The following is a 26,862-nucleotide window of genomic DNA, read 5'->3' on the forward strand; positions in this document are numbered from 1 at the left end:
ATACCCTGGAGAACCGTGGGGGTGTCAGAACAGGAATGACGTTATTGATCAACAGGACCCACGGTCATGCGCACTGCGGCACATCCCTTGTTTCAGCCTCACGATATCTAGATGCTGCTATCTCCATTTTATAGATGAGCAAACTGAAGGAGAGGCTGGAAACTTGTCTAGGGTCTCTCCCCTGGGAGTGCAATCCACAACCTAAATAGTATTAGGCGCAGCCCCTGCTACATTGTGCAGATGGAGGGACAGTCCCAGAGAAGGCAGCTCCTGTCCCCAGCCCTCCAGGGCAGGCAGAGTCAAGGCTTCACGTCCAAGGAAGGGGTCAGATGAACCTGAGTTTGGATCCTTGCTTGGTGACTTGCTTACTGTATGTCTCTGAGCAAGTTTCTCAGCGCTTAAGCTTCCTTTTCCTCGCCTGCAAAATGGAAATAATATTCACCACCTGGCCAGGTCATGGAGATTAAACCGAGCAACACGGGCTAACTGCCCAATACAGCATAGGTTCTTGTGAAATGGGCAGCCCCCTCCTGACCTCTGAAACAACTGTGCTGCCCACCATAAACTGCTGATCTGCTGCTGACTGAGGGGAGAAGTGTGTTCTCTTCCAAACTCGGAGACCCCCCTACATGCTGGAAGGTATCTGGAGCCACAAAACTGCAGTCTTCAAACTGCTCCCCGCACAGGCTGAGGGTGCACACCAGGTGGGTTTGCTCCCCACAGTACATGCAAAGGCACATTGTAGCCCAGATTTTGAGGAGGATTTCATGATATTCATTCTGTGTTGCCACCAGAGAGAAATAAACCACGGCTCCTGGCTGCTGGGGAAGGGCTGTGCTTCTGCCAGGGGCTGGCTGTGCCTGGCACCAGCTCAGGCATGTACCAGAGTCGACTGTCAGTCGCAGGCAAATGTACACAAAAAAGCATTCCAGCGCACACAGGCGCCAGCCATGCACGGAGCCGCCACAGCACGCAGCGCAGGGCCACTCACGCCCCTGCTGGCTTCCTCTGCCTCTTCCCTTTCTTCTCGCAGGACTCCCAGAGCCTCTGTCCCTGCATCTGTTTGTCGTGTGGCTTCCGAGTGTGTCTTCTGTCCTGGCTTCTTCAGCTCTCTTCCTCTGACTGTCTCTCTGTTTCGACCTGTCTCTCCGGGTTTCCTCTCTCTGACAGTCGACCCTCTCCTTGCATCTCTGTGTTTGACTCTTTCTTCCCTGCTTTGTCTGTATCGCTCCCTGTCTCCTGACACGGTCTCTCTCTGTTGCTGATTCTCTCTGAATCTTTGTTTTGCTCTCTGTTTCTTTGACTCTCTCTCTCCCTCTGTCTCCTTCTGTCTCTATGTCTGTCTGGATCTCTCTGTCTCTGTCTGTCTGTCTGACTCTGTCCATCCGTCTCTTTATCTCTCTGTCTCTTGTCTCTTTCTGTCTTTATATCCGTTTGTCTGTCTCTCGGTCTCTGTCTGTCTCCCTATCTCTGTCTGACTCTCTCTGTGTCCATCTGTCTCTTTATCTCTCTGTCTCTCTCTGACTCTGGTTCCTGTCTCTTTCTGTCTCCATATCCGTCCATCTGTCTCTCTCTCTTGGTCTCCATCTGTCTCTATGTCTCTGTCTCCCTCTCTCTCTCTGGGTCTCTCTCTGTCTCTAACTCTTCCTGGCTCTGTCCTTCCCCACCTCTCTTTTTTTCTGTGACACTCTCCTGGAAATGCATCAAAGACTGAAGTGGCCGGATTTCAAGTGACAAACAGCACTACACACAGGATCCACCCCCCTCCCAACGCGGCTGCCTTCCTCCCCCACATCCCCCGTCACGAAGAGAAGCCTATTGTGTGGGGCCCAGGGAGTTCGAGTTGAAGGGCCCGGGGGTCTGCGCCTCTGACTGCTCTGAGCTACGTCCCCATTGGCTCTGAGCAGCCTGTGCTGAGCAAGGGCTGAGCGACAGGGGGAGGCTCTAGTCCATAAAAGGGGGGCCGAGGCACCAGAACTGCCATTCTGAGGGGCTTTGGCTGTGCTCTCAGCTGCCTCTTTGACACCTCCTTCTGAGCCGGAGTCAGGACAATCCCTGAGTCTTGGACCAGCCACCTGCTGCCACCACCCTCCGACCTGCTGGGCCTGAAGCTGCCCAGGGACAAAGAGGAACACAGGTAATATCCAGAGGGTGCTGCAACCCTCTCTTGGTTTTATTTATTTTTTTCTGATTCTCTGAACCTGGAGAAGGTGGGAGCTTGGGCTGGGGAATTTCAGATTTGGGTCTGACTGTCTGGCAGAGGTAGTAAGAGTTATGCAGTTAGTTTACAAAAGCCAGATCAGTTCGAGACAGACTGCTCTTCGGAATTTCCTTCTCTGTACAGCCCTGTCTTGAACAGGTGGGTTGCTCCCTCCCAAGAGGACCACCCCTAGGTTTTGTCTGCGGGATGCTTCTTCCTCTGGCAGGCTGCCTCCCCACAGTGCTGTCCATGTGAGAGCAGGATGCCCTGGGTGAGAGAAAAGAAAGGTTTAGCTCATCAGGGTAATTTTAAAGGTCAGTGATTCTCGCTGGACTTACAGAACAAGAGCTTGGGGACATTAATGAGATGTCAGAGCTCTAGCATTTACCATGTATCACGTACATCAATGTACAACCAAGTTCAGCCTTTTCATTCTCTTTGGATCGTGTTTAATTGCTGACAGGGTGCTGGCTTGAGTGGCTTCCTATGATGTGATTTTACACAGAAGTGAAGTTTGGGGTTGTTTTGCTGGGAGGGAACAGGCAGAGAGAAGGACAGCATGCCAGGAGACATAGGCTTAGCAGGATACTTCTTGTCAGTCTTACTTTGAGAGGACTTGTTGCTTTCTTGTAAATTATAGGCAGAGGAGTCAAGGCTAGGTGGGGAGGAAACTCTGATGGGAAAGACATTTGCTCTGGTAAAAAGACATCTGCATTGAAAGAAAGTATTATTGAATCTCAAAGTTTGACTCGCAAAAAAGGCTGGTGAGCTTTGGGGATGGGGCGGGGGTCGGGGGAACCTGCTGATGACTCCCAGATTGAATAGTAAATTCTGTGACCTCAGACTTTTTACTGGGTGTCCTTTTTGTAGAATCCCTCCAAGCTTTACAAACATTCCTTAATTAAACCTCCACGCTTCCCAAGAGAAACAACCTCTTCAGGTTATTGGATCTGATTTCAGTTCCCTTCCCACAGACCAAAAGTCTTCATTACCATTTTTTTTTTCCCAAGGGTTGGGAAAATATACAAGTCTTGTCTTTCTAATTTGACAGGCTTTCCAGTGAAGATCTGTTGCCAAACGTTACAGAATGTCAATGCTCTTCTCTGCATCTTCTCCCCCGGTACCCCTGTGGCGCCGCTGCACCTTCCATCTCTTTTCCCTCACCTTCTCCCCCCCCAGTCCCACCCCACCTTGTCTTTTGTTCTATTTTTACAGGTCATTTATCTTCAGGCTTTGAGATCTGCGTGGGGGAGCTGTTGCAGCAGCCCTAGCCGGGTGAGCTGTGCTGCCTGGGGGAGGTTGCTGAAGGGATCTCAAGCCCACTGCTTTGCCCCAGAGGAGCTAGAGGTGTGATGGGTGGCAGGTGAATCCCATGTTTCCACTACAGCTGGAAGGGGATACCACAGAGACTTCTTAGCAGAATCTAGCACGTTTTTCAGTAGAGCGGGCAAAGGGACCAGCTCTGAGGCTTGTCCCCGTAAGCATATGGAGAGGAATTAGGGTCTTGAGGAGCCAGGAATTTTTCATTTGACATCTAAATGAGCATCTCACAACACCCGAGACAGTGTTGGGTTCAAGTCCCAGATCCACCACTCATGACTGGGCACAGTAGCGCTCCCTACTGAGCAACTGTCCCTCTGAGCAATATGGATAGTAATTCTACCTCCTGAGGTTATTGTGAGATTCTCATGGGATAGAGACAGTAAGATGCCTGGCATTTAGTAGGTACTCAGTAAATAGTGTGACTCCTCAAGCTTTCACTATGCAAAGTGTCAGAAATGGAGCCATCCCCTCCCCCCAGCCTATCATCCCACTTCATCAGGCTGTGCACTGCAGCCAGGAAATACGATGTAGTGTCTAATACTTCTGTCTGTGCGGCTGGCACTCCTCTCCCTGCCCCCTCCCTTCTCTCCACACCAACAGAAGACTTTTTGTCTTCAGCTCCTGCCTCAGGCTTGAAGTGTCTTCTTGATTGATCCTCTCTCCCGCCCCACCCACTGCCTACCTCTTGGGTCATTCTTGCACAATTATTGTATTTATTAGATGTCTTCCATCTTCTAAGCGGGATCAATAGTTGGTGATTTGATTCCATCGCATGTCTGAGAAAGTGCAGTCAGCTAGCTGATATCTTTCACCGTTTTCCCTCATCCCAGCCCATAAATGTTGGCTAATCTCACTGGATCTGACAAAGGGCTAAAACTATTTCACTGCGACAGAGTTGGCCTTTGTGACAGACAGTAAACATCGGTGGAGACACTCAGGTAAGCCCAGGATCAGGCCCTGGAGATGGAGAAGTGTCCCTGGCTACTATGAAGTTAGATGTCATTAATCCCTCCAGCCTGGGTCCAGATGGATGCTCCTGGGGGCAGGGCAATGGCCCAGGGCCATGAAGCACATCTCTTGGCTCAGGAGGCCTCTTCCTGGATCTTTTCAGCCATCCCCCTGGCCGGAGTGGTTACGGCAGGCCACAGGCTTGCTCACCAGCGGCAATGTGTTCATCAGCATTGGGTCCCATGGCCTATTACTGGACAGTTTGATTTAACCTGACAAGAGCTTGCAGAGCAATCATTGTGTGATTGGACCTTTGGTCCACTGGCCACTGGAAATACGGGGCAGAACAGAGGGTTGAGGGAGAAGGGAATTGGTGTTTGTGATTCACATAGGAGGTTAACCTCCTGATCAAGGTCCACTTGCTCTCTACTTTCTCTCCATCCCACCTCTGGTCCCCTCTCCTCCGCCTTTCTCTTCTTTGTACCTTCTCCCTCTCATTCCTGTTCACCCTCTCCCCATCTCTGCGTCTCCTCGGTATTTTCTTTTCCCTCGTGGCCTGTCATCTTACTCTCTGCTTTTCTAGACTCTTCATCTCTTTCTCTCCATATGCAACACTTGGCCACTCGCCTTACTTCTCATCCTCTCTTCCCTCTGTCTGTCTTTTCACCTCCATCTCTCTGTCCACCCTCCACTGCTTTTCTCCCCATCTCTTAATTGCATCCGCTAACAAAGGGTCGGAATTCCATAGGAATCCTGCTCTCAAAAAGCATTCTTTCAAAACTGTACTTAATGATCCAGTCATGACCGTGGTTTTCAGGGTGGTCCCCCTGTCCAGTCTCTAGGTTGATGATCCATTCTTTGTTAATGACTCTAAGGGCCTAACAAAAGTGCTGTTTTCCAGTGTGGGGTGAGGGGTGTGATTCCATTAGCCAGCCCACTGGAGACTCACAAAGGTGAGCTTTATGTATTTTCGAGTGGGGTCAAACTCCTGAAACAGTCTGGTCTTCAGGTCATGATCATGCCTAGAGTTCAGGTAGTTTGTGGAGCAGAGTCTCAGGCTGGTGCTAAGCGAGCCTGCGCCCTGTGGCCTGGCCTCTTGGCCCAGTCATTTTGCTTCTCCAAGCCTCTGTTTTCCCACCGAGTAGATGGGCTAATAGTGCCCAGGCTACCAGATCCTGCTACAGGATGTTGTTGTTGAGATACAGGCCCTTGCTGGGCCTTCAGAAGGGCATGAGGAGGACTCAGAGTCCTATCTCAGCTACACACCTGCTTGGGCCTTGGGGTGGGGGGTGAGGGGACTCTGTCACATGGTCCTCCCTCTTCCACCAGGAACCTGAGCCTATAACACTAGCACCGCCCTGGAGGGTCCATGGGAGTCTGGGGTCTAGCCCACACTGGCAGCACACCGCTTGCTAGAGTCGGGGCCTGGGTGTGGGAGGCTCCAATTCTGTCTCCATTTCCCTGCTGACTCATGATGTGACCTTAAACAAGTGACTTCATTTCTACCTTTTCCCATTTCCTCTTCTATCAAATAGGGATAATCATATGCGATAAAGTGCTCAGAGAGATAATTGTGATGTTAAATCAAGCCATTATTATTCCTTGCTGGCTTTTTAAATGAAAATGCTTGCTGCTCCTCAGAGCCCTCTAACTATAAGGTAGAAATATTGAGAGGGGAGAAGAGGGCAAGCGGTCCCTTCCCTTTGAAGGAACTCTGGACCCTTGGTGAGGAAAGATCTATGGTGCGCTGGCCTTTACTGGGACCGTCCAGGTGTCCGAATGGAGCCATGACGGGCAGCAATACACAACCCACTGACGGATGAGAAGACAGGGGCTTGGAGAAGGGGGTGATTCGTCTCTGATTTCCCCAAGAAAATCAGCTTCAAAACTATTAGAATAATTAGAATTATAAAAGGGCTATAAAATAGTGAAAGCAGGGGCCTGCAAGCTTTTTCTGTCTGGTGCCTGCTTCAGTGCTCAGACGTGCTTTTGTGACAAGACACTAAACAAATGGGATGGTGTATGCTCAGGGTTCTCCAGAGAAATAGAAATGGTGCGATGTGTATATATATAGAGATTCATTAGGAGTGGATCATGCGATTATGGAGGCTGACGAGCCCAAAATGTCCTTTTCCCCTAGGAGAGAGTCTCCCTTCTCCCCCGCCAGCCCCTGCATTCCTGGCTGGGCTGCCACAATATGCCTCGAGCTGGTGGCTGAGGAAATGCTTCCTAAACTAGCCGGTGCAGAGGTTTTCCGTTGGGAAGCCCGTCGGAGGCTCCTTCAGCACAGACTCCGCAAGCCCCCCACCTCGGCCCCCTCCCCGGGGTCTGTGCGCTGACTCGCTGCCCTTCAAGCTCATTCAGCAGACTCACTTCTGCGTCTCACACAGAGTTGAACAGCAAAGTTCCTTTTCTCCTGACTCCTCCCAAGTCAGGGATGAGCCAGCAGGGCTATCTCTGATGTATGACTTCCAAGCTAATCCTCACAGCAAAGGCGAAAAGGCTCCCCGGGGGACTCAACTGACGTTACTCAATAATTTGTTTATCCAACACAAGGAAGGAGGCAGGATTGTTTAGGAAAACCTCAGGGCTGATGTGTTGCTGTTAGACACCAGAGAGATCCATTCGGAGGGCTAACTCTCCCCCTTACAAGCCAAGGAAACCTGGGTAAGGAACTTCTCTCCCAGCCTCAGTCTTGCCCCACATACAGTGGGTATGCCAGCATGAGTGTTGCGGGGGTGAGATTAACACGTGTAAAGTGGTAACACACAGCCTGGCACTGAGCAGGCTCTGTTATTGGATTGATGTGACATGAACACAGAGCTCTCAACCCATCAGTACATAGTAAGGTCTCTACACATGGCAGTTAATGCGTTCAGCACCTTTTTTTGGTTTGTTTCTCCCTTGTTCTAGGTCCTATGGTATTACCCCTTTTTGCCTTTTTCGTTTCCATCTCCTGTAGCCCAGGTGAAGCTGGAATGGATCGTTCATACTCCCCGTTTGCTCTTCTGCCCCCATCCGCTCTTTCTGTGTCTTCCCCTCGACAGCCTCTCTCTCTCTCCTCTGCTTCTCTGTGTCTCTGCTTTAGTTGCTTCCCTCTCTCTCTCCCTGTTCTGTCTTCGACTGGTTTTCACTTCCTCCCTGTCCCCTCCTTCCCTTACTTCACTCCCTTGGTCTGATTCCCCTACTTTCTCTCTCCCCTTTCCTCTCTGCCTCTTCTCTTCCCTGGGCCTGCCCCCACCTCTCCCCATGGTTTCATTAACATCTGCTGAATTTCTTTAGCAGGTATTGGCTTCAGCCGTCCTGTGGACCCAGGGGGTTTCTCTGGGGGCACAGAAGAGTGAGTCAGAAAAATTCAAACTGGGTTTCTGAGAGATCCAGGGTTGCCCGTTATTCATTCTACACATGTGCTCGTGTTCCTATTCTAGCTCTGCATTCGGCGCAGGGGACATCATCCGTTCGTTCATTCATTTAACGATCTAACTTCCTTAGTTTTCCCATCACATTAGAATGAAATGCAAGCTGCACCTTGGCCTGCAAGGGCTGACGCCATGTGGCCTCTGCCCGCATCTCCTCTCTCCTCCCTTATGCTGTTCCTTGTCATCCTCACACACAGCCTCTCTCACCTGAGGGGTTCTGCACTTACAGAGGCCGCCCTGGCAGGGAACTCAGAAGGAGGCAGTTGCGTGATACATGGAGTACTGTGAGCAGTCAGAGAGGCCTCATCTAGACAGACTTCCTGAAGGAGGTAACTAAGATTGAGTTTTAAAGAACAATGAGAGGCAGGCAGGTCAGAGGGAGATGGGAGGGCAGAGGTGGTGATGAAGGTGCTCCATGTGCAAAAGCTTGGGGCACAGGGCACAGAGGGCATTTCTTGTAGAACTGCAGGTGATATGGTCAGGCCCAGGTCAGATGGAGCTCACGCCCAGCCTGCCTGCGTGTCCTTGCTGGGGTTCCTTGCTTAGACGATGTGACCTCTCTGTGCTTCTACTTCCTCACTGTAGAATGGGGAGAATATCAGTCCCAGCCTTAGAGGGTTGTTATGAGCACCCCTTATACTGAGACACATACAGGACTCAGCAGAGGGCCCAGTACATGCTAAGCCGGTCAACGGCAGCTCTCCTGGGCAGGAAAGCCCTGGACAGCCTGGCTAAGGGGCAGGTCCTCTCAAAGGTGATGGAGAAGCCAAACGCAGGGCAGGGTGCAGTCAGACTGGATTCAGAATTGTCCTCTGGTTGCTTGTGCAGGGTTCTTGGGGGGCAAGATTAGAGGCAGTTCTGGAAGCAGGAGGAAGGAGCTGGAGGCTGGGGTGCCTTGAAGGAGCTGGGGCCATAGCTGGTGGTTAGGAAGGTGGGCTCTGGGGCCAAGACTGCCTGGGTGCAAATTCCAGCTTTTCTGCTAACTAGCTCTAAAGTCTTTGCAGGCATCTTAATTCAGTTTTCTCATGTGTGAAGTGGGCATGACAATAGTACCCACCCCGCACAGTTGCTGTGAGTATAAATGAGTTCATTCATGAAAGTTACTCATAACATCATGAGTGCTCACCAACCATCAGATTGGCTAGAATGATCATTGCTACATATAAAGGAAATGGATGAAAGGAAGGGATACTGTCACTGAATTTGCGTGGGATGGTGAGATCTCAAATCCAGTTTCCTACTGTAGCCACTGAGCAGGAAGCTTCCAGCAAGGAGTGAGAGGGTGGTGCTGCTGCCCGTCCCCAGTGGATGAGCAAGACCTTGCTAATCTTGTACCAGGCCAGCCCAGCCATCGCTGATAGGAGGAAAACATGAGCTGCTGCTTTATATCTGCACATAAATAGCACAGCTCACTGACCTGGAACCCAAATCCGCTCAGCAGTTGATAGAGCATGAGAAAAACTCAAGGAAGGAGAGAGAGGCATGGGGTGGACACAGGCCCACCTATGTGAGGTTTATTCTCTGAGCTTCTGTACCTGGGAGAACAGAACTAGCCCAGCCTCAAGAGAGGCAGATGAGCCTGAGTTCTCACCTTTGATCGCTGGTGGCCTCGGGAGATTTGCTAAGCCTCTCTGAGCACCAACTTTCTCATTTACAAAGTGGGGATAAGAAGGCCCACCTCTTACACTTGGCAGGTGGGTTAGTAATAATACACAAGTAAAAGCCTTGTGCATGGGGCCCTCTGGACCTCGTGGAGGGTTCAGCTGTTAATAAATCAAAATGGTTCCAGAAACTGTAGTCATTACAAGCACACATGTGGTGAGTCAAAGAGAATGGGCCTTCACCCCACTTTCACCACTTACTGGAGGGCACGGGGAACTCACAGAACTGGAAGTGTCCTTCTCCCTGGGCATGGACGGATGAGACAACAGACGTAGCGGCTCAGTCAAGGCCTGAAGCACAGGAGGGGCTCCATCGATGGTGGCCCAGCTCCTTGTCAGGCATGCTTTAGAGGGAAACCTCCTATGTGCTCTGAGACCAGCTCTGGGCTATGACATGGAGCCCTGGAGCCACAGGTAGAATCTTATAACTCCCCCTCATCACCTGAGCAAACAGGGCAGTGTGCAGGAGGATCTGGGGGATGGAGCAGGGAGGGAGGAGACAGCTGTCTCTGAGAGCAGTGATGGAGGCAGCAGATTACAGGGACCAGGCTGGAGGGAGTGTTGCAGCCCTGCCCATGTCCAGCTCTGTGCTCCTACTTGGCAGCTTTGCATCTTGATATTTGGTTTATAAGGAGTTAACTATGAAAGGAACAGCCTTTAATAGACTCTTTGTGAAGCATTAATTCATCTGCTTAGGATTTATTGAGGGCCTGCTCTCTGCTGGTCAGAGTTGTGCACGCTGGGTTATAGTGGGGAACATGCCAGTTAAGGTCTGTGCCTGCAGGGAGCTAATATTCTAGGGGAGAGACGTAATAAACAATGACAAGCATCGAACAGTAGGATAGTCTGAGATGGTGAATGTTCCAATGAAAACAAAAGCACAGGAATGCAAGAGAAACCAGGAAGCCATGCTAACCCCTGGGGTCAGCAAACACCTCCCAGGTGGTGTGACACTGAATTCATCTAGTTACAAGGAGTGAGCCAGGTGAAAATCTGAGGCCACAGTACCACAGATGGAGAAACAGGGAGTTCAAAGGCCCTGAGGTAGGGGCAAGCCTGGCATACTTGGGGAACACAGAGAAAGTACTTCGGAGATGAAAACAAGTCACAGCTCGTGCCTTCATGGAACCAAAGTTTAAAGACTCACATGGGTAGTTACTGAGAAGTGGACTAGTTTAAAGGAGGAGGCACAAATCTCTGGAAAAACACAAGGAGGAACATCCCTTCTACCTAAGAGATCAGAGAAAGCTGCCTGGAGGAGGTGACATCTACTCTAGGACCAAAATGACAGAAAACAGAAGAGGAGAGGAGGGTTTTCTAGAAAGAGGATTTTCTAGGAGGATTCTCTGGCCCCAGCATGTGCAAAGGGCCAGAGGTGGGACAGGTGCCACTCCATTCATTAGGGGGTTTACAAGTAGCTGAATGTGGTCAGAATACAGAGTTGAAGAGCTGGCTACAGGGTTAGAATTGAGGGTGTCTCTGAAAATGAGTACTTCCCTGGTGGCTCAGACGGTAAAGCGTCTGCCTACAATGTGGGAGACCTGGGTTCAACCCCTGGGTTGGGAAGATCTCCTGGAGAAGGAAATGGCAATCCATTCCAGTATTCCCTGGAAAATCCCATGGATGGAGGAGACTGGTAGGCTACAGTCCTTGGGGTCACAAAGAGTCAGACACGACTAAATGACTTCACTTTTCTGACATTTAGGAGAAGGGCCCAGCCTGACCCAATCCAATGGTTCTGATCCCAGACCTGATATACCGAGAAGGGCATTTCAAGGTGGGCAGGAGGGACCAGCAAAGGAGTGGAGGCAGGGGAGGCCAGCACGATCGGTGAAGGTGGAGCCATGGCTGGGGCAAGGAGGAGTGCTGGCATGGGGTATGTCCACAGCAGAAAGGACTGGGCTGGGGCCAACCTGGGGAACAGGGGACACAGGCAGGGGGTAGAAGCTTCAGAGAATGCAGAGAAACAGATAACCACGTCTTCTGGCTTGGTGAGTGGTCAGAGTGGGTTTGATTTTTGTCCGCTTCCTAGCTGTGTAAGCAATCACTTGCCCTCTCTGAGCCTCCACTTTCCTATCTAACGGTACAATCCACATTAGGAACTATTGGGCAGATTGAATGTGAGCATATAGGAAAGCTCCCAGTACACTGCTGGCATTCAGCATGTTAGTTCCCTTCCTTGACCGCTGGCCTTGGGCACCCACTGCTCCTCCATAGGCCTGTTTTCTTGGCTGTAGAATGGGAACAAGAACGGTTGCCTTGCAGTGCAGTGCTGCCAACAAGAGTTGGCTTTGCAGGCTAAGGACACACCGCACAGAGTAGGCGATCACAGATTTCCTTTCCTCTTTCTCCCTCTCCAGCAGGAAGAGCCAAGACAGAATGGCGTGGCAAGGGCTGGTCCTGGCTGCTTGTCTGCTCGCGCTCCCCTCCGTCACAGCGGACTGCCTGGCCCAGTGCTCCTTGTGTGCTGTGAAGACCCAGGATGGGCCCCAACCCATCAACCCCCTGGTGAGTTTCAGGCAAGGCTCCTCAATGCCAGAGTGTATGGAAGGGGCAGTCTGTGTGTGGAGCCCAGAGAGGGAAGGTAGCAGGCCTGGGCAGCTGTGAGCCTGTTCTGTAGACTCATCCCAGACTGTGCAGAGCACGTCCTGCCCTGTGGTAAGTCTGGGCAGCTAGGGATGGCTGTTTTCCAGACTCCTGTTCCCTCCCCAGACCTTACCGCCATAGGCTCACTCAGGTCTGGGACGAAAGCTCAGATTTCCAGGGAGCCTGTTGCCTGATAGCAAGGAATGTCGTTTATGAGGTGGTGTTGACTTTGGGTATTGGCAACCCAAGATGAACTTTTCAGGGCTTCTTACAACCAGGCTGATGGGCACTCCCAAATATAGTCAATCTCATGGAAGGAGCTCTTTGCACCACCACTTGGCTGGCCTTGCTGGCTATACTTTGAATCAAGCTCCTCCCTGTGCCTCTCCCACGACAGCAGACAGCTGTAATAAAGGTTCAAGGGTGTGGTGGACAGAACATGGGCTTTGGTTCTGCCAATTTCTAGTTCCGTGACCCTGGAACCCCCTCTCTGATCCTCAGTTTCCTTGCATGCAAAATGGGAGTGATTCCATGAGCTGATGATGCAAAGTATTAACGCTGGCCACTCTTCACTGAGAGGCACACAGCACACCACGTGCTGCTCATGTATTGGTTTGATCTCAGAAGTGCCCAGTGCTTAGGTATGATGACTCATGGCATTAGAATGTGGGTGCAAGTTCTAGTACTGTCTAGTATTGTCATTGTTGTCACTGTCATTATCAACACCATCGTCATCATGTTTGACTCCTCCCTGCTTTTATGAAGTATATACTGTCATCCCAGGGTTAGTGAACCCTTAACTCCTCACGTGTTCTTTCCACCATTCTGCATTGCTTCTTTTCTCTGTATAAAGTGTGTGCAGCATTCTTTATACCCAGGAAAGGTTGGGGGAACCAACTAGTCCCTCTGGAGTCAGAAGCAGAAGATTATGGGTGAGCCCAGGAGAGCACTATGGCAAGATTTTCCTTCCAACTTTGACAGTGTCATCTGTAGCCATGGGCCCTTGGAAAAGCTGTTTCATCTTTCCTCATCCTCCACATGGGCATAAAGTCACTTACCTTTAGGCACCATTGGGAGCATGAAAGTGGGTAGCCTGGGACTTAGTAATGGTTTTTTAATTTTCTCAGACACTGGACTGGGGACTGTCTGGAGCAGGAGGTTGTGGCTTGACAGTTTGATGGAGGTGGCATTACCACTGTGGTCTTCTGGGGTCTCTTGCAGGTTTGCTCCCTGGAATGCCAGGCCGCCCTGCAGCCTGCTCAGGAGTGGGAGAGGTGCCAGGGCCTTCTGTCTTTCCTCACTCCCTTCACCGTTGGGCTCAATGGCAAGGAAGACTTGAAGAGCAAGGCAGTTTTGGAAGAGTCTAGCAGTGAGCCGGCCAAGCACATCAGGCCCTACTTGAAGGAACTAGAGAAAAACAGATTCCTTCTCAGCACCCCAGCAGAGGAGAACACTCTGAGCAGCAGCCTGGCGGAGAAGCTCAGGGGTCTCTCTGGCAGGTTGGGGGAGGATGCAGAGTATGAGTTGATGGGGGATGCTCAGCTGAACGATGGTGCCCTGGAGGCTGAAGCGAGGGATTCCAATGAGGAGGAACCCAAGGAGCAGCTCAAACGTTATGGGGGCTTTTTGCGCAAATACCCCAAGAGGAGCTCAGAGGTGACTGGGAAGGGGGCTGGGGAAGGGGAGGGGGGTGAGATGGGCCATGAGGACCTGTACAAGCGCTACGGGGGATTCTTACGGCGCATCCGTCCCAAGCTCAAGTGGGACAACCAGAAGCGCTATGGTGGCTTCCTCCGGCGTCAGTTCAAGGTGGTCACTCGGTCTCAGGAAGACCCCAGTGCCTATTACGAAGAGCTTTTTGATGTGTAAACACCTCCCCATCATGGAGTTGAGTCAGGAGCTTCCCATAATGCCCTGGAGATTGGAGTGAACTCATTCATCCGCCCTTGTGGTCCCCATCCCCATGCTCAGTTAAGCATTGTCTACAAGACTTCTAAACCTAGTCTGCCTCTCTTCTGCCCAGATACAGTGTTTGTCCAGGTCAGTGAGGAAGGAGGAGAAAGGTTTCCCTCTCCAGTAGGCTTAGTGCTTGGCTTCAGCCCTACGTCTCTAAAGCTACCACCACCAGCAGCTTTGCTATCAATTCCCTTTATATGACTCCCCAGTCCCAGGAATCCAGACTGACCTCTTGATCCCTTTGGATCTATGATCAAGTATTCTGATCAATGCCCTTCAAAAGAAAAATGAACATTCCCCTCCCATGCAGATAAATATATATATCAATATCTATCTATATAGATAGATAGCATAAAACATATAAAAGGTAGAAATTTATAATTTTTTTTAAAAGGTAGAAATTTAAAACAAAATAGGTATATAAAAATCCTAACAGTTTATTCTCAAACCTCAAAAACTCTCCCCACTATGGAGACCACGCTTTAGGCAAAAAGCTCAAACACTGCTTTTTATTGGAGCAGGAATTCCTACGCTACAGAGTTCGGTCTCCCAGTGGGTTAAATGTTCTGTCAGCGTACTCTGAGTTTGCGTTGTTTAGAAACACACCTTTTGAAGAACCTGGTTCCTGGACTCTAGTCCGTGTTGATACCCTGGACAGCACCCAACTTCTCATAGGAGAGGACAGGAGGGAAAAATCTCTTTCCAAAATGGTTAATGAGAGCCGCTCGCCTGCTGAATGCTGAAACAATCAAGCAGGAGTGAGACAAACCAATTTGTTCTGTGCAACAGATTCAAAATGTGGACCAGTTCCCTCAGCCCTCATTAAACTAATTAAACTGATTGGTATCACACTCCAACCCCAGGATGAACTGACGCTGAGTCAAGTTGATGAGGTTAAGCACAGCCATGTTCTTGAGCAGCTGAATCCGCCGCCAAGAGTCCAAGCCATCTGGCCAAACATATGCATTGGGCCTTGGGTAAGGGAATCCAGAGCAACAGCTAGAAAGAGGAAAAGGCCCTCTTTAGCTCCCATGGCGATTCTTTCCTCTTAATGTCTCAAAATAAAACTAGAAAGAGGAATGAAATGATTAAGTGCTTGAGGCCAAATGAGTTGATTCAAATAACCCAGAAGCAGAGGAAGCGACCTTAACCTAAGTCCTCTCCTCTCCTCTCCTCTCTCTCTCCCTGTCTCTCTGCCTTTCTCTGTCTCTGTCTGTCTCTCAGACCTCTCTCTCTCTCTTCACTGTCCTTAGGCATTGTGGTTTGGTTTGTGGATCCAGGAGGCTGGTCTAGATGGGGAGGAAATGAACTTGACTTTGGTTATTTTGTATAAGATGCTACTGAGCACACTTCTTCATGCACAACCCTCAGGCCTCTCATGATGTTCTGAAATGTATAGATTGTTTTAGAATTATTTTGCGTGCTTTTCAACATCCCATTTTTTCAACTTACTTGGAATTTCCTTAGTTCTTAACAGGCTTGTGTTATTTCCAACTCCTCCAGTACAATAAATTAAAAAAAGATGCTGATAACTTGGGCTCCGTGTGTGTGTGTACCTTAGTCCTCAAGAGTGATAAGATCCTTTTCAGAAAAGACTGCTGGGGAAAGGGGGAATATATATATATATATATATATATATATATATATACACACACATATACATATTCAAGTTGAAGAACTAAATGTAGGAGAACAGAAAGAGCACAAACTTCAGACTACCCTAGTCCTAGCTTTGAAATCTGTTTGAACTTAGGTAAGTCACATTACCTCTCTGAGCCTTTGTCCCCTCCTCCGTAGAATAAAGATGAATAATCCCAGTTTTGTAAGGTGGCTGTGAAGGTCAGGTGTGATCAAATATGCAAAGCTACTAGAACATAGTAGGCACTCAGTAAATGAGGGTTTTCTTTCTTATATTGCCTTAAGGAATAGTGACAAAGCTCAAAGATCTGGCAACACAGTGGGCAGAGACGAGAGGGGTGCCGTCTCCTGTGCTGCATGACCAGGCAGGAGGGCAAATGTCCTAGGGATGAAGACTACTCTAGGAAATGTAGGCACAGCATCCTTTACTAAAGATACTAAAATGGTATCTTTCATTAAACAACATAGATGAGATGTCTTTAATTAAGACTGGAAGATTCAGTGGCTACCAACCTATGGGTTCTGCTTGGACACTGGTTTTCTGAGTAAATTCATAGAAAATGCAGAGTCAGGGAGATCCTGACTCATTTCCTCAATTATTCAACAAAGTAGTAACTGAAGGCATTTTGCCAGGTGCTAGAGGTACAAGAGAAGGCAATGGCATCCCACTCCAGTACTCTTGCCTGGAAAATCCCATGGACAGAGGAGCCTGGTGGGCTGCAGTCCATGGGGTCGCTAAGAGTAGGACACGACTGAGCGACTTCACTTTCACTTTTCACTTTCATGCATTGGAGAGGGAAATGGCAACCCACTCCAGTGGTGTTCTTGCCTGGAGAATCCCAGGGACGGGGAAGCATGGTGGGCCTCTGTCTGTGAGGTCGCACAGAGTCGAACACGACTGAAGCGCCTTAGAAGCAGCAGCAGAGGAATAGGAAAACAAGATGGATAAGGTCTCAGCTGTTATGGAATTTATAGCCTAGTGGGGAGACAGAAATAAACAAGTAGGCAATTATTAGTGTAAAGCTAAAATTTAAAATAAATTTAAATATAAATAAAATTTAAAACATTCGTAATTGCTGTGAAGGAGACAACTGGGGCTTGGTGATAATGGAAAACTGTGGTAGGAAAAGAATCTCCCTAAGGAATACAGGAAATCCTTCTCAAGGAATATTCCATTCTTGATAGTCATAGGATTAGCAAATTGGAAAGAACATAAGGTTGGGATTATCTCCTCCAACCACCTACTCTCTGCCCAAATTGACAGACTAAGAAATTTTGATTTGCCTGAACAACTTACATTGACTTAGATTTCACAACATATTGCTACTGCTTAATAATTCCATACTGGAAGTTTCCATTTTTATGTTGGGTTAAAATTTAGATTTCTGTTATTTTTACCCCTTGGGTCCTGATCCTGCTGTCTGCTAGCCTAGGAAGTTCTCTAAAGGAGACTTTTCTGTTACATGCAAACAAACAATGCCTGAAAAGTGAAAGTGTTAGTTGCTCAGTGGTGTCCAACTCTTTGGGATCCCATGGACTGTAGCCCACCAGGCTTCTCTGTCCATGAAATTCTCCAGGCAAGAATACTGGAGTGGATTGCCATTTCCTTCTTCAGGGGATCTTCCCAACCCAGGGATTGAACCCAAGTCTCTTGCATTGCAGGCAGATTCTTTACTGTCTAAACAACCAGGCAAGCCATTCAGACTTTTCTGTTACTTGCAAGCAAATGGTGCCTAACCCTCTCAAATAGATTATAAAAACAAAGAAAAAAAGGGTGATTTGTTGACTCACACAAAAGAAAGAGCCAGGATATTTAGCTTCAGGTGGAGCTTGATCCGAGGGTTCAGTAAGGACACTAGCCCCTCTCTATCACTCGGCTCTTTTCTCCTCTGTCTTGGACTCAGTTCTGGGACTGAACATGCTTCTAAGATGGGTGACAGCAGCTCCAGACTATCCAGGCAAGGTTCAAATCTAGCATGCTGTTTTCACAGAAAATCACAACCAAAGTTTCATTGCACCCATAGGCTGTGAATGGGTCAAATGTCCAATTTTCAGCTAATGCCAGTCATTATGGACATGATGCCTTGATTGGCCAGAACTGAATCACATGATCACCACCAAAGACACAGAGTCGGATTCAACCCAATTCAAAGCAGCTGGACCAGGAGGAAGAAAGGGGTGGTTATTAAGAGGAAAACTGGAGCATGATTTCCAGTAGGACAGTGGATGAATGCCAGCCCACCAAGTAGGATGGTCATCACCCGACTGAGTGAGGGTGGCTGGATGGGGGCTAGACAAACGAGAGTGCATGCCAGGGGGACATGGGCCTGGAGTAGTCAGATTTTATTTTTAAGACTAGAAATACAGGTTGTGGGTTTTTCAATGTAGTCAAGTAACATTTTTTAAAGGTACTGAGCAGAGCAAGCAATAATATGTTCATTACTCTCACCACTATTTTGTAATTCTTTTTTAAAGAATGAGAACATTGCTTTTTTTGGTTTTAAGATTTTCTCCATATGCTATGGATCCTAGAACACTATTGTTCTGAATTCCCTTTTTTGGACGGATTTCTTTTGGTCAAGGAGGGTTTCCCAAATAAGGTGGAAAGAGTGTGGCTAGGAAGGGGTCAGAGACCTGGGCTCAGATCCCTTTTCACTCTGCGAAAGCCACTGTGCTTTACCGAGCCTCAGTTTCCAATCTGTCAAATGGGGAGAAAAATCCCAACTTCTCTGGACAGAGGTGAGGGGTTAGTAACAGCTGGCTTACCCTGCGCCCCAGGGTATGTGACACTGGTTGCTGCCTCCTCTTGAGGAGCAGTGCCTCTGATTATGGTATTTCAGGTCTCACCTGAGCAAGGCACACACCCGTTGAAAGGACAAAATTCTCCTGGTAGTAAGAAAAGAATATTTAAAAAATTTTTTTTTAAAAATCAAGCCTACTTGCTGTAAAGTGCCCTTAATCCTAAGTGTTCGGCTCAGTGGATTCTCACATATGTACACTCCTGTGTGACCACCACTCAGATCACAATGTAGAACATTTCTCACATCCCAGGGGGGTGATCTTTTTTCATGAGCTATTTGCGGCAATGGAGAGCAAGCCAGAGGAAGAACTGGAATAAAGACATCACAGGCCTTGTGGAGTTCTGGTTCTTTGTCCACGTCACCAAGGCCACACTGGGCAGTGATCACAGAGCAGGCATTGGTTAAGGGATGCCAACATCCCAGTGGCCTTTAAAAGAGTGTGTTCGTAATAAGCTTGGGGTTTCCACGACAACGCCATACACCAACGCCAGGGAGGAAAGTCTTGTCATAATGATCACGACAATCCTAATGATCACTTGTGTTTGGATCGCCCCTCCCTCACTCAACTCCAGACCCTTCACAATAAGAGCCCAGCAATGGGGCTTGTCTATTAATTAAAGGCCCCAAAGCTGAAGACAACAAAATCCCCATGACAGTGTCAGGAACAATGGTGCCCTAATAGATGTCATTTCAGCATTTCTGATTCATGTGCTGAGTCCCTGTCGCCTCCCATTATAGAAGTAAGAGATTTATAACGACGACTTATAATTACTCTTCTAATATGTAAATTGACATGAGTTGCACTCCCACCCTATTTGTCTTATCTCTGTCTAACTTAAGCTGAACCCCATTATTCTTTGTCTTCAGGGCTCCCCTCATCCTTAATCACCTTTGAGCTTTGCCATCTGAAAATGCCCTCCTGTCTCACTCTTAACCCCCATTGCACCAGCATAGCTCCTGAGCAGCCTGCCGTGGTGCTGAGTGAGGCAGGAGCAGTTTCCTGTTCCCGGTGAGATCCATGTAGCGACTGGACTTGGAGAAGAAGCCCTGGGCTGAGAGTCTGGGGACCTGGGGTCTGAGAGTGGTCCTGGCTGTGCTAACTTACTGTGGGAGGTGGGTTTTGAATCCTGCAGGACACAGGTTTCTCATCTGTGAAACCACACGGATGATTTCATAAGGACTTCTGCCTTTTTGAGAACTGACACGCAATACCTGCTCTGCTTCAGGCACTAAGTGAGCAACTGACGAACAAAGCAAAGGACCCTCAACTTCCTTGTCTGAAAATGGGGGTCATGAGTCCGACCCTGGCAGGTAGTGCAGAAGTTGTATGAGAAGACTCAGGGACTGTGGCCCAAAGTTGTTGTGTAATTAGTACTAACGCCTTTCCCATTCAAATTCATCCCAGAACCTGATGAATGTTTATTGAGCACCTGTGGTACATCCTGCCCTGGGGTATTGGCCGGGGATTCCATAGTGATTAAGCAGAGTCCCTACTTCATGGGGCTAACTTTCTACCGGGGAAACCAATTGCCTATAAACGAAGGAATGGGTCAATATCTCCAGGGGGCATGAGGGCTGTGCAGGAAAATAAAAGGGGAGGAAGATGCCGGTGATGACTCAGAGGGGTCACAGAGGCCTGTCTGAACTCCTGTGGGGAGAAGTTGATCAGAGATGTGTGGGAGGTTGGGGAGACTTGTGGGTATCAGTGGGTGGGCAGCATTCCAGGCAGGGGAACAGCAAGTGCAAAGACCCAGGGGTGGGTCTGTGGTTGTATAAAGAAGTTAGGAAGCAAAGGGGACTGGTGAAAGCAGAGGGGAGGAAACAGCTTGTAGAGCAGACAGGCACCAATCTTTAAGGGCTTCCCAGATCCCGGCACAGCATCCTGGTTTACACTGTTATCTCGTGGGATTAACAGAGCCCTGTCTGTTCTCAGTGTGCCCTGGTCTGAGCAATCTATTATATTCTTGCCCAACTCATGGGCCATGGAAAGAACCCTGAGTTTTTGCCTTAGATGAGAGGGAAAGCTGAAAGGTTTGAAAATGACCAACAGACATTATCTGATGTGGATTTAGGGGGATCAGGCTGACTTCTGGGTGGACAGCAGGTTGCATGGAGCATGAGGGAATGTCCTGTTGGCAAATGGTACCCTCGAAAGTGAACTCGAGGGACACAGGATACCAGGAATGACTTAGGAGCTTTCCTGTCTTGGGAACAAGGCTCTAGGCACAGCATTCTCTCCTTAACAGACAGTGATGGGCATCAGGCCCATCATCAGTGGAAGTGGTGGTGGGCTGCACTTAGGAAATCAGTCTGCAGAAGTCAGCTTCCATTGAATACTCCCCACCCCCTGACCATCTCAACCATGAAAAATAAAAGCTCAGTGGTTTGAGCTTTGAACTTTGGGGGAGGAAAAGTCCTTGAATTGAGACTTGCTTTATATAAAAGATGGCTCTTGGAAAGTAAATAAATTAAAATTTTGCAATCAAATTTTAATACACTAGGAAGTATTGCCACTTAACTTTCTTATTCACTTTATAGATTACAACAGGGTTCCTTGCCCACTTAGGGACATTTGTAAAACTCAGAAAAGCATCAGGGTTTGGATCTCAAGTGTTTACTCAGCCATGGGGGTCAAGGCCCAGTGGGGACTGAAATGTGAATAATCTTTACCCTCAAGGAGTTTGTGTGTGGGTGGCATAAGCCCTCTTGGAGGAGGTCGTCATTAGCCCCTCCATAGAGCCAATGGGTGTGTGATCCACATACTGGAGAACCACTAAACGAGGGAAGTTCTCCCACTGTTGTGAAAGTTTTAGGGCCCACGTAGACTTCCCAACCTGGGGAATCTAGCATAGGGACTGGGAGTCCCCAGGGAATCTGACCTTGATGTTCAGCAGGATTTGATTACAGAACTTCCACAGGACTGGGGAAACAGAGAATTTTGGACAGCACAAAATCTTGTTTCCAGAAGGACCCAGGAGAAAGGAGCAGTGACCCTACAAGAGACTAAGCCAGACTGCCTGTGAGTGTTTGGGAGTCTCTGGCAGAGGCGTGGGTTGAGAGTGACCTACCGCGGGGTTAGGGGCACTGGCAACAGCAGTCCTGGGAGGTCCAGCATGCTAAAGTAAGTCCTTTTAGAGGAGGTCACCATTACCTCTACCCTAGAGCCTACAGCCCTACCATAGTGACTGCAGACTCTAGATCTGGGCCACCTCAGGCCAGATTCTAGGAAGGGAGCACAGCCTCACCCATCAACAGAAAATTGGATTAAAGATGTACTGAGCAAGCCCCTGCCCACCAGAGCAAGACCCAGTTTTTCCCACTGCCAGTCCTTCCCATCAGGAAGCTTGCACAAGCTGCTTATACTCCTCCATCAGAGGGAAGACAGAATGAAAACCATAATCACAGAAAACTAACCAAAATGATCACATGGATCACAACCTGGTGTAACTCAATGAAACTATGAGCCATGCCTTGTAGGGCCACCCAAGATGGACAGGTCATGGTGGAGAGTTCTGACAAAACATGGTCCATTGGAGAAGGGAATGGCAAACCACTTCAACATTCTTGCCTTGAGAACCCCATGAACAGTATGAAAAGGCAAAAAGATAGGACACTAAAAGATGAACCACCCTCCCCCACTGGTTGAGAGGTATCCAATATGCTACTGGAGAAGAATGGAGAACTAGCTCCAGAAAGAATGAAGAGGCTGAACCAAAGAGGAAACGATGCCCAGTTGTGGATGTAGCTGGTGATGAAAGTAAAGAACTATACTGCATAGGAAACTGGAATGTTAGATCCAGGAATCAAGATACATTGGAATCGGTCAAACAGGAGATGACAAGAGGAACATCGACATCTTAGGAATCAGTGAACTAAAATGGACTGGAATGAGTGAATTTAATTCAGATGACCATTATATCTACTACTGTGGGCAAGTATCCCTTAGAAGAAATGGAGTAGCCTTCACAGTCAACAAAATAGTCTGAAATGTAGTACTTCGGTGCAGTCCCAAAAATGACAGAATGGTCTAGGTTCATTTCCAAGGCAATCCATTGAGATTACATGAGAGTAATCCAAGTCTATGCCCAAATCACTAATGCCGGAAAAGCTGAAGTCAAATGGTGCTATGAAGACCTACAAGACCTTCTAGAACTAACACCAAAAAAAGACGTCCTTTTCATCATAGGGTACTGGAATGCAAAAGTAGGAAGTCAAGAGATACCTGGAGTAACAGACAAGTTTGGCCTTGGAGTACAAAATGAAGCAAGGTAAAGGCTAACAGAGTTTTGCCAAGAGAATGCATTGGTCATAGCAAACATCCTTTTCCAACAACACAAGAGACGACCCTACACATTATCATCAGATGATCAATACCATAATCAGACTGATTATATTCTTTGCAGCTGAAGATGGAGAAGCTCTATACAGTCAGCAAAAACAAGACCTGGAGCTGACTTGGCTCAGATTATGATCTCCTTATTGCAAAATTCAGACTTAAATTGAAAAAAGTAGGGAAAACCACTAGACCATTCGAGTATGACCTAAATCAAATCCCTTATGATTATACAGTGGAAGTGACAAATAGATTCAAGGGATTAGATCTGATAGACAGAGTGCCTGAAGAACTATGGGCAGAGGTTTGTAACATGGTACAGCAGGTGGTGACCAAAACCATCCCCAAGAAAAAGAAATGCACAAAGGCAAAATGGTTGTCTCAGGTGGCCTTACAAATAGCTGAGAAAAGAAGAGAAGTGAAAGGCAAAGAAGAAAAGGAAAGCTATACCCATCTGAATGCAGAGTTCCAAAGAATAACAAGGGGAGATAAGAAAGCCTTCCTAAGTGAACAATGCATAGAAATAGAGGAAAGCAATAGAATGGGAAAGACTAGTGATCTCTTCAAAAAAATTAGAGATACCAAGGAACATTTCATGCAAAGATGGGCACAATAAATGGCAGAACTGGTATGCACCCAACAGAAGCAGAAGATATCAAGAAGAGGTGGCAAGGATATACAGAACTGCATTAAAAAGACCTTAATGACCTTGATAACCATGATGGTATGATTACTCATCCAGAGCCAGACATCCTGGAGTGCAAAGTCAAGTGGGCCTTAGGAAGCATTACTGTGAGCAAAGCTAGTGGAGGTGATGGCATTCCAGCTGAGGTATTTCAAATCCCCAAAGATAATGCTGTGAAAGTGCTGCATTCAATATGCCAGAAATTTGGAAAACTCAGCAGTGGTCACAGGACTGGAAAATGTCAGTGTTCATTCCAATCCCAAAGAAAGGCAATGCCAAACAATATTCAAACTACTGCATAATTGCATTCATTTCACATGCTAGCAAGGTAATGCTCAAAATCCTTCAAGCTAGGCTTCAACAGTATACGAACCGAGAACTTCCAGATTTGCAAGCTGGTTTTAGAAAGGGCAGAGGAACCGAGATCAAATTGCCATTTGGTGGATCATAGGAAAAGGATGAGAATTCCAGAAAAACCTCTATTTCTGCTTCAGGGACTATAGTAAAGCCTTTGACTGTGTGGATCACAACAAATTGGAAATGCTTAAAGAGATGGGAATACTAGACCACCTTACCTGCCTCCTGCAAAACCTGTATGCTGGTCAAGAAGTAACAGAACCAGACATGGAGCAACGGTTAGGTTCAAAATTGGGAAAGGAGTATGTCAAGGCTGTACATTGTCACCCTGTTTATTTAACTTACATGCACAGTACATCATGTGAAATGCCTGGCTAGGTGAATCACAAGCTGGAATCAAGATTGCTGGGAGAAATATCAACAACCTCAGGTATGTAGCTGATACTACCCTAATGACAGAAAGTGAAGAGGAACTTAACAGCCTCTTAACGAAGGTGATCGGGGAGAGTGAATAAGCTGGGTTAAAACGCAAGATTAAAAAAACTAATGTTGGCATCTGGTCCCATCATTTCACAGCAAACAGATGGGGGAAAAGTGGAAACAGAGGCAGATTTTATTTTCTTGGGCTCCAAAATCACTGCAGATGGCAACTGCAGACATGAAATGAAAAGACGCTTGCTCCTTAGAAGAAAAGCTATGACAAAAGCATATTAACGAGCAGAGACATCACTTTGCTGACAAAGGTCTGTCTAGTGAAAGCTGTGGTTTTCCAGTAGTCATGTATGGATGTGAGAGTTGGACCTTAAAGAAGGCTGAGTGCCAAAGAATTGATGGCCTTGAACTGTGGTGTTGGAGAAGACTCTTGAGAGTCTCTTGGACTGCAAGGAAATAAAACCAGTCATTTCTATAGAAAAACAGTCCTGAATATTCATTGGAAGGACTGATGCTGAAGCTTCAATCTTTTGGCCACATAATGTGAAGAGCCAACTCATTGGAAAAGGCCTTGATGCTGGGAAAGATAGAAGGCAGGAGGAGAAGGGGACGACAGGGGATGAGATGGTTGGATGGCGTCACTGGCTCAATGGACACGAGTTTGAGCAAGCTCTGGGAGATAGTGAAGGACAGGGAAGCCTGGTGTGCTGCAGTCCATGGGATTGCAAAGAGTCGGATATGACTGAGCGACTGAACAACAACAAGGAGTGCACATTTCAGCAGGGAAGAACTTGTAAAGCCAGCAATTATGAAAAATAAATGAAGAGTTTCTCCAGGGATGAGTGTATAGTAAAGGAAGCAGCAGGAGTGGAGGACAGGGGCCTGAAGATACCACTTTGAAGCTGAGATCTGAGAGAGGAGCAGAGGTTGGCCAGGTGGGTGTGTGCGTGGGGACTGGGAGGGTTTTCAGTGGAAAGAGTGGCTTGGGCAGAGGTGAACGGAGCACTGTGCACAGGAGAGTCTAGAGGAAAGCCAGGGTGCTGAGCAAGACCACGGAAAGGAAGCTTGATCCTGCCAGATCTGTAGGCCATGCTGTGATGGGCGGGCTTTAGTTTAAGAACAAGGGAGTAAGTAGGGGATTTTAAGCAAAGAAGTGACATGGTTAAATGTGCTCAATCAGAGTTTTCTGGAACAAGATGATCAGGCATACGTATTTCTACATAAACCTCCAACAAAGAAAAAAATACCACCTTTGATCCCGTCTCTTAGTAATAGTTGCAATTGTTTGTAGCATGTCTCCTCCCAGGCTGGGTTCTCTGCTTGTCTCTGAACACCGAATGATACGCTTTTCTCCATTAGCGTTATATGTCTTAAGCATTTTTTACATATTCTTCGTAAGTGTCATTTATAAATCTACATAATCATAATAGTTCACAAATTGGATCCACTATAATTTACTCAAGTATTTCCTGATAATAAAGGGACTGAACATCACGTCTGATCTTCCTGAGATACCTTTGCTCTGTTGTCAGTAATAGCACTTCTTTCATTTTTCAGAGAGCCTTGGATGAACAATTATATGGCCACCCTTCCTATGGGATAAACATTTGAGTTGCTTACATTATTATTAATAGTGATGTTACTGCTGTTGTGAATAACCAAGTGATGGATCTATTTCAGCCAATCAGCTTCAACAAACCATATAATCACAAATGATCCTTGTTAAAAGGATGCTCAGAATTTCTCTGGTTGTGTTTCTCAAACTTCAAACATTCACATGCCATCTGCTCAGCCACCTACTGCCAACACTGGCCTGTACTTAATGTTTTCCTTCAATTCAACTTAGTTTTTAAAAATTTCTGTGAATGAATTGATTAAAGAAGGGAATGTTATGTTACTAGCATGAGTGGAAAGCCAGTATTGTATTCTATTAATAGAAACAAAATGGTATAACAATCGTTCAAAGAACAATATTGTGAAGGACCAGCTCTGGGCCAAGCCTGCAGTGAGAAGGCAGCTTTGCAAACACTGAGGGATGTTAATGATTCTAACATCTGACAGAACCTTTCACTTAAACAGAATCAGAAGGTTTCAAAGAAACCTTTTCCTTCCAGTTTCTGATGGCAAAGCTCGGCCCATCGTAACCTGAAGGAGTGGTTTTCACTGAGGTCTGGGGTGGCCTGAGATGATGGCTTCGTGCACTTGGCAATGAGTTTGGAATTTCCTCCAAGGGTTTTAAGCGTGAAAGCGGCATGGTTAGGCCCTTTCCATGGGATGGATGCTGCCCTGAGCTGTCAATCAGTTCACTTGATCATTGCTCATCCTTCCTGTGGCTCAAGGCCAGCTCTTTGTTCTTCTGGGGTTCATGCTCTAGAGGATGAGACAGTGACAATAAAACCCCATTTTAACTGCACACATTTATGTGCAGTTAAAATATATTTAAAAGTGCAGTTTAAAAATATATTAAAAATTAATTTTTTTTAGTTTTAAGTTTACAGAGAAAAATGAACAAAAGTATAGAGT

The 26,862-nt window shown here is 47.5% G+C and overlaps 1 protein-coding gene across 1 annotated transcript; it reads left to right on the forward strand.

The window, feature by feature from the left end:
• The first annotated feature begins 985 nt into the window (after positions 1-985).
• PDYN (prodynorphin) lies at positions 986-15,625 on the forward strand. Its single transcript, XM_069548193.1, has 3 exons — positions 986-2,137; positions 11,912-12,059; positions 13,359-15,625. The coding sequence occupies exons 2-3, from the start codon at positions 11,931-11,933 to the stop codon at positions 14,004-14,006; spliced, it is 777 nt and encodes a 258-aa protein (XP_069404294.1). The 5' UTR covers positions 986-2,137; positions 11,912-11,930; the 3' UTR covers positions 14,007-15,625.
• The last annotated feature ends 11,237 nt before the right edge of the window (positions 15,626-26,862 follow it).

Source organism: Ovis canadensis, chromosome 13 (assembly GCF_042477335.2).
Source record: "Ovis canadensis isolate MfBH-ARS-UI-01 breed Bighorn chromosome 13, ARS-UI_OviCan_v2, whole genome shotgun sequence".
NCBI classification, from domain to species: domain Eukaryota; kingdom Metazoa; phylum Chordata; class Mammalia; order Artiodactyla; family Bovidae; genus Ovis; species Ovis canadensis.

Excerpts from the sequence above, each read along its gene's own strand:
- PDYN (XM_069548193.1), top strand. The coding sequence starts at position 11,931 with ATGGCGTGGCAAGGGCTGGTCCTGGCTGCTTGTCTGCTCGCGCTCCCC. Across the intron at positions 12,060-13,358 it reads CCCAACCCATCAACCCCCTG|GTTTGCTCCCTGGAATGCCA; the intron begins GTGAGTTTCAGG and ends GGTCTCTTGCAG.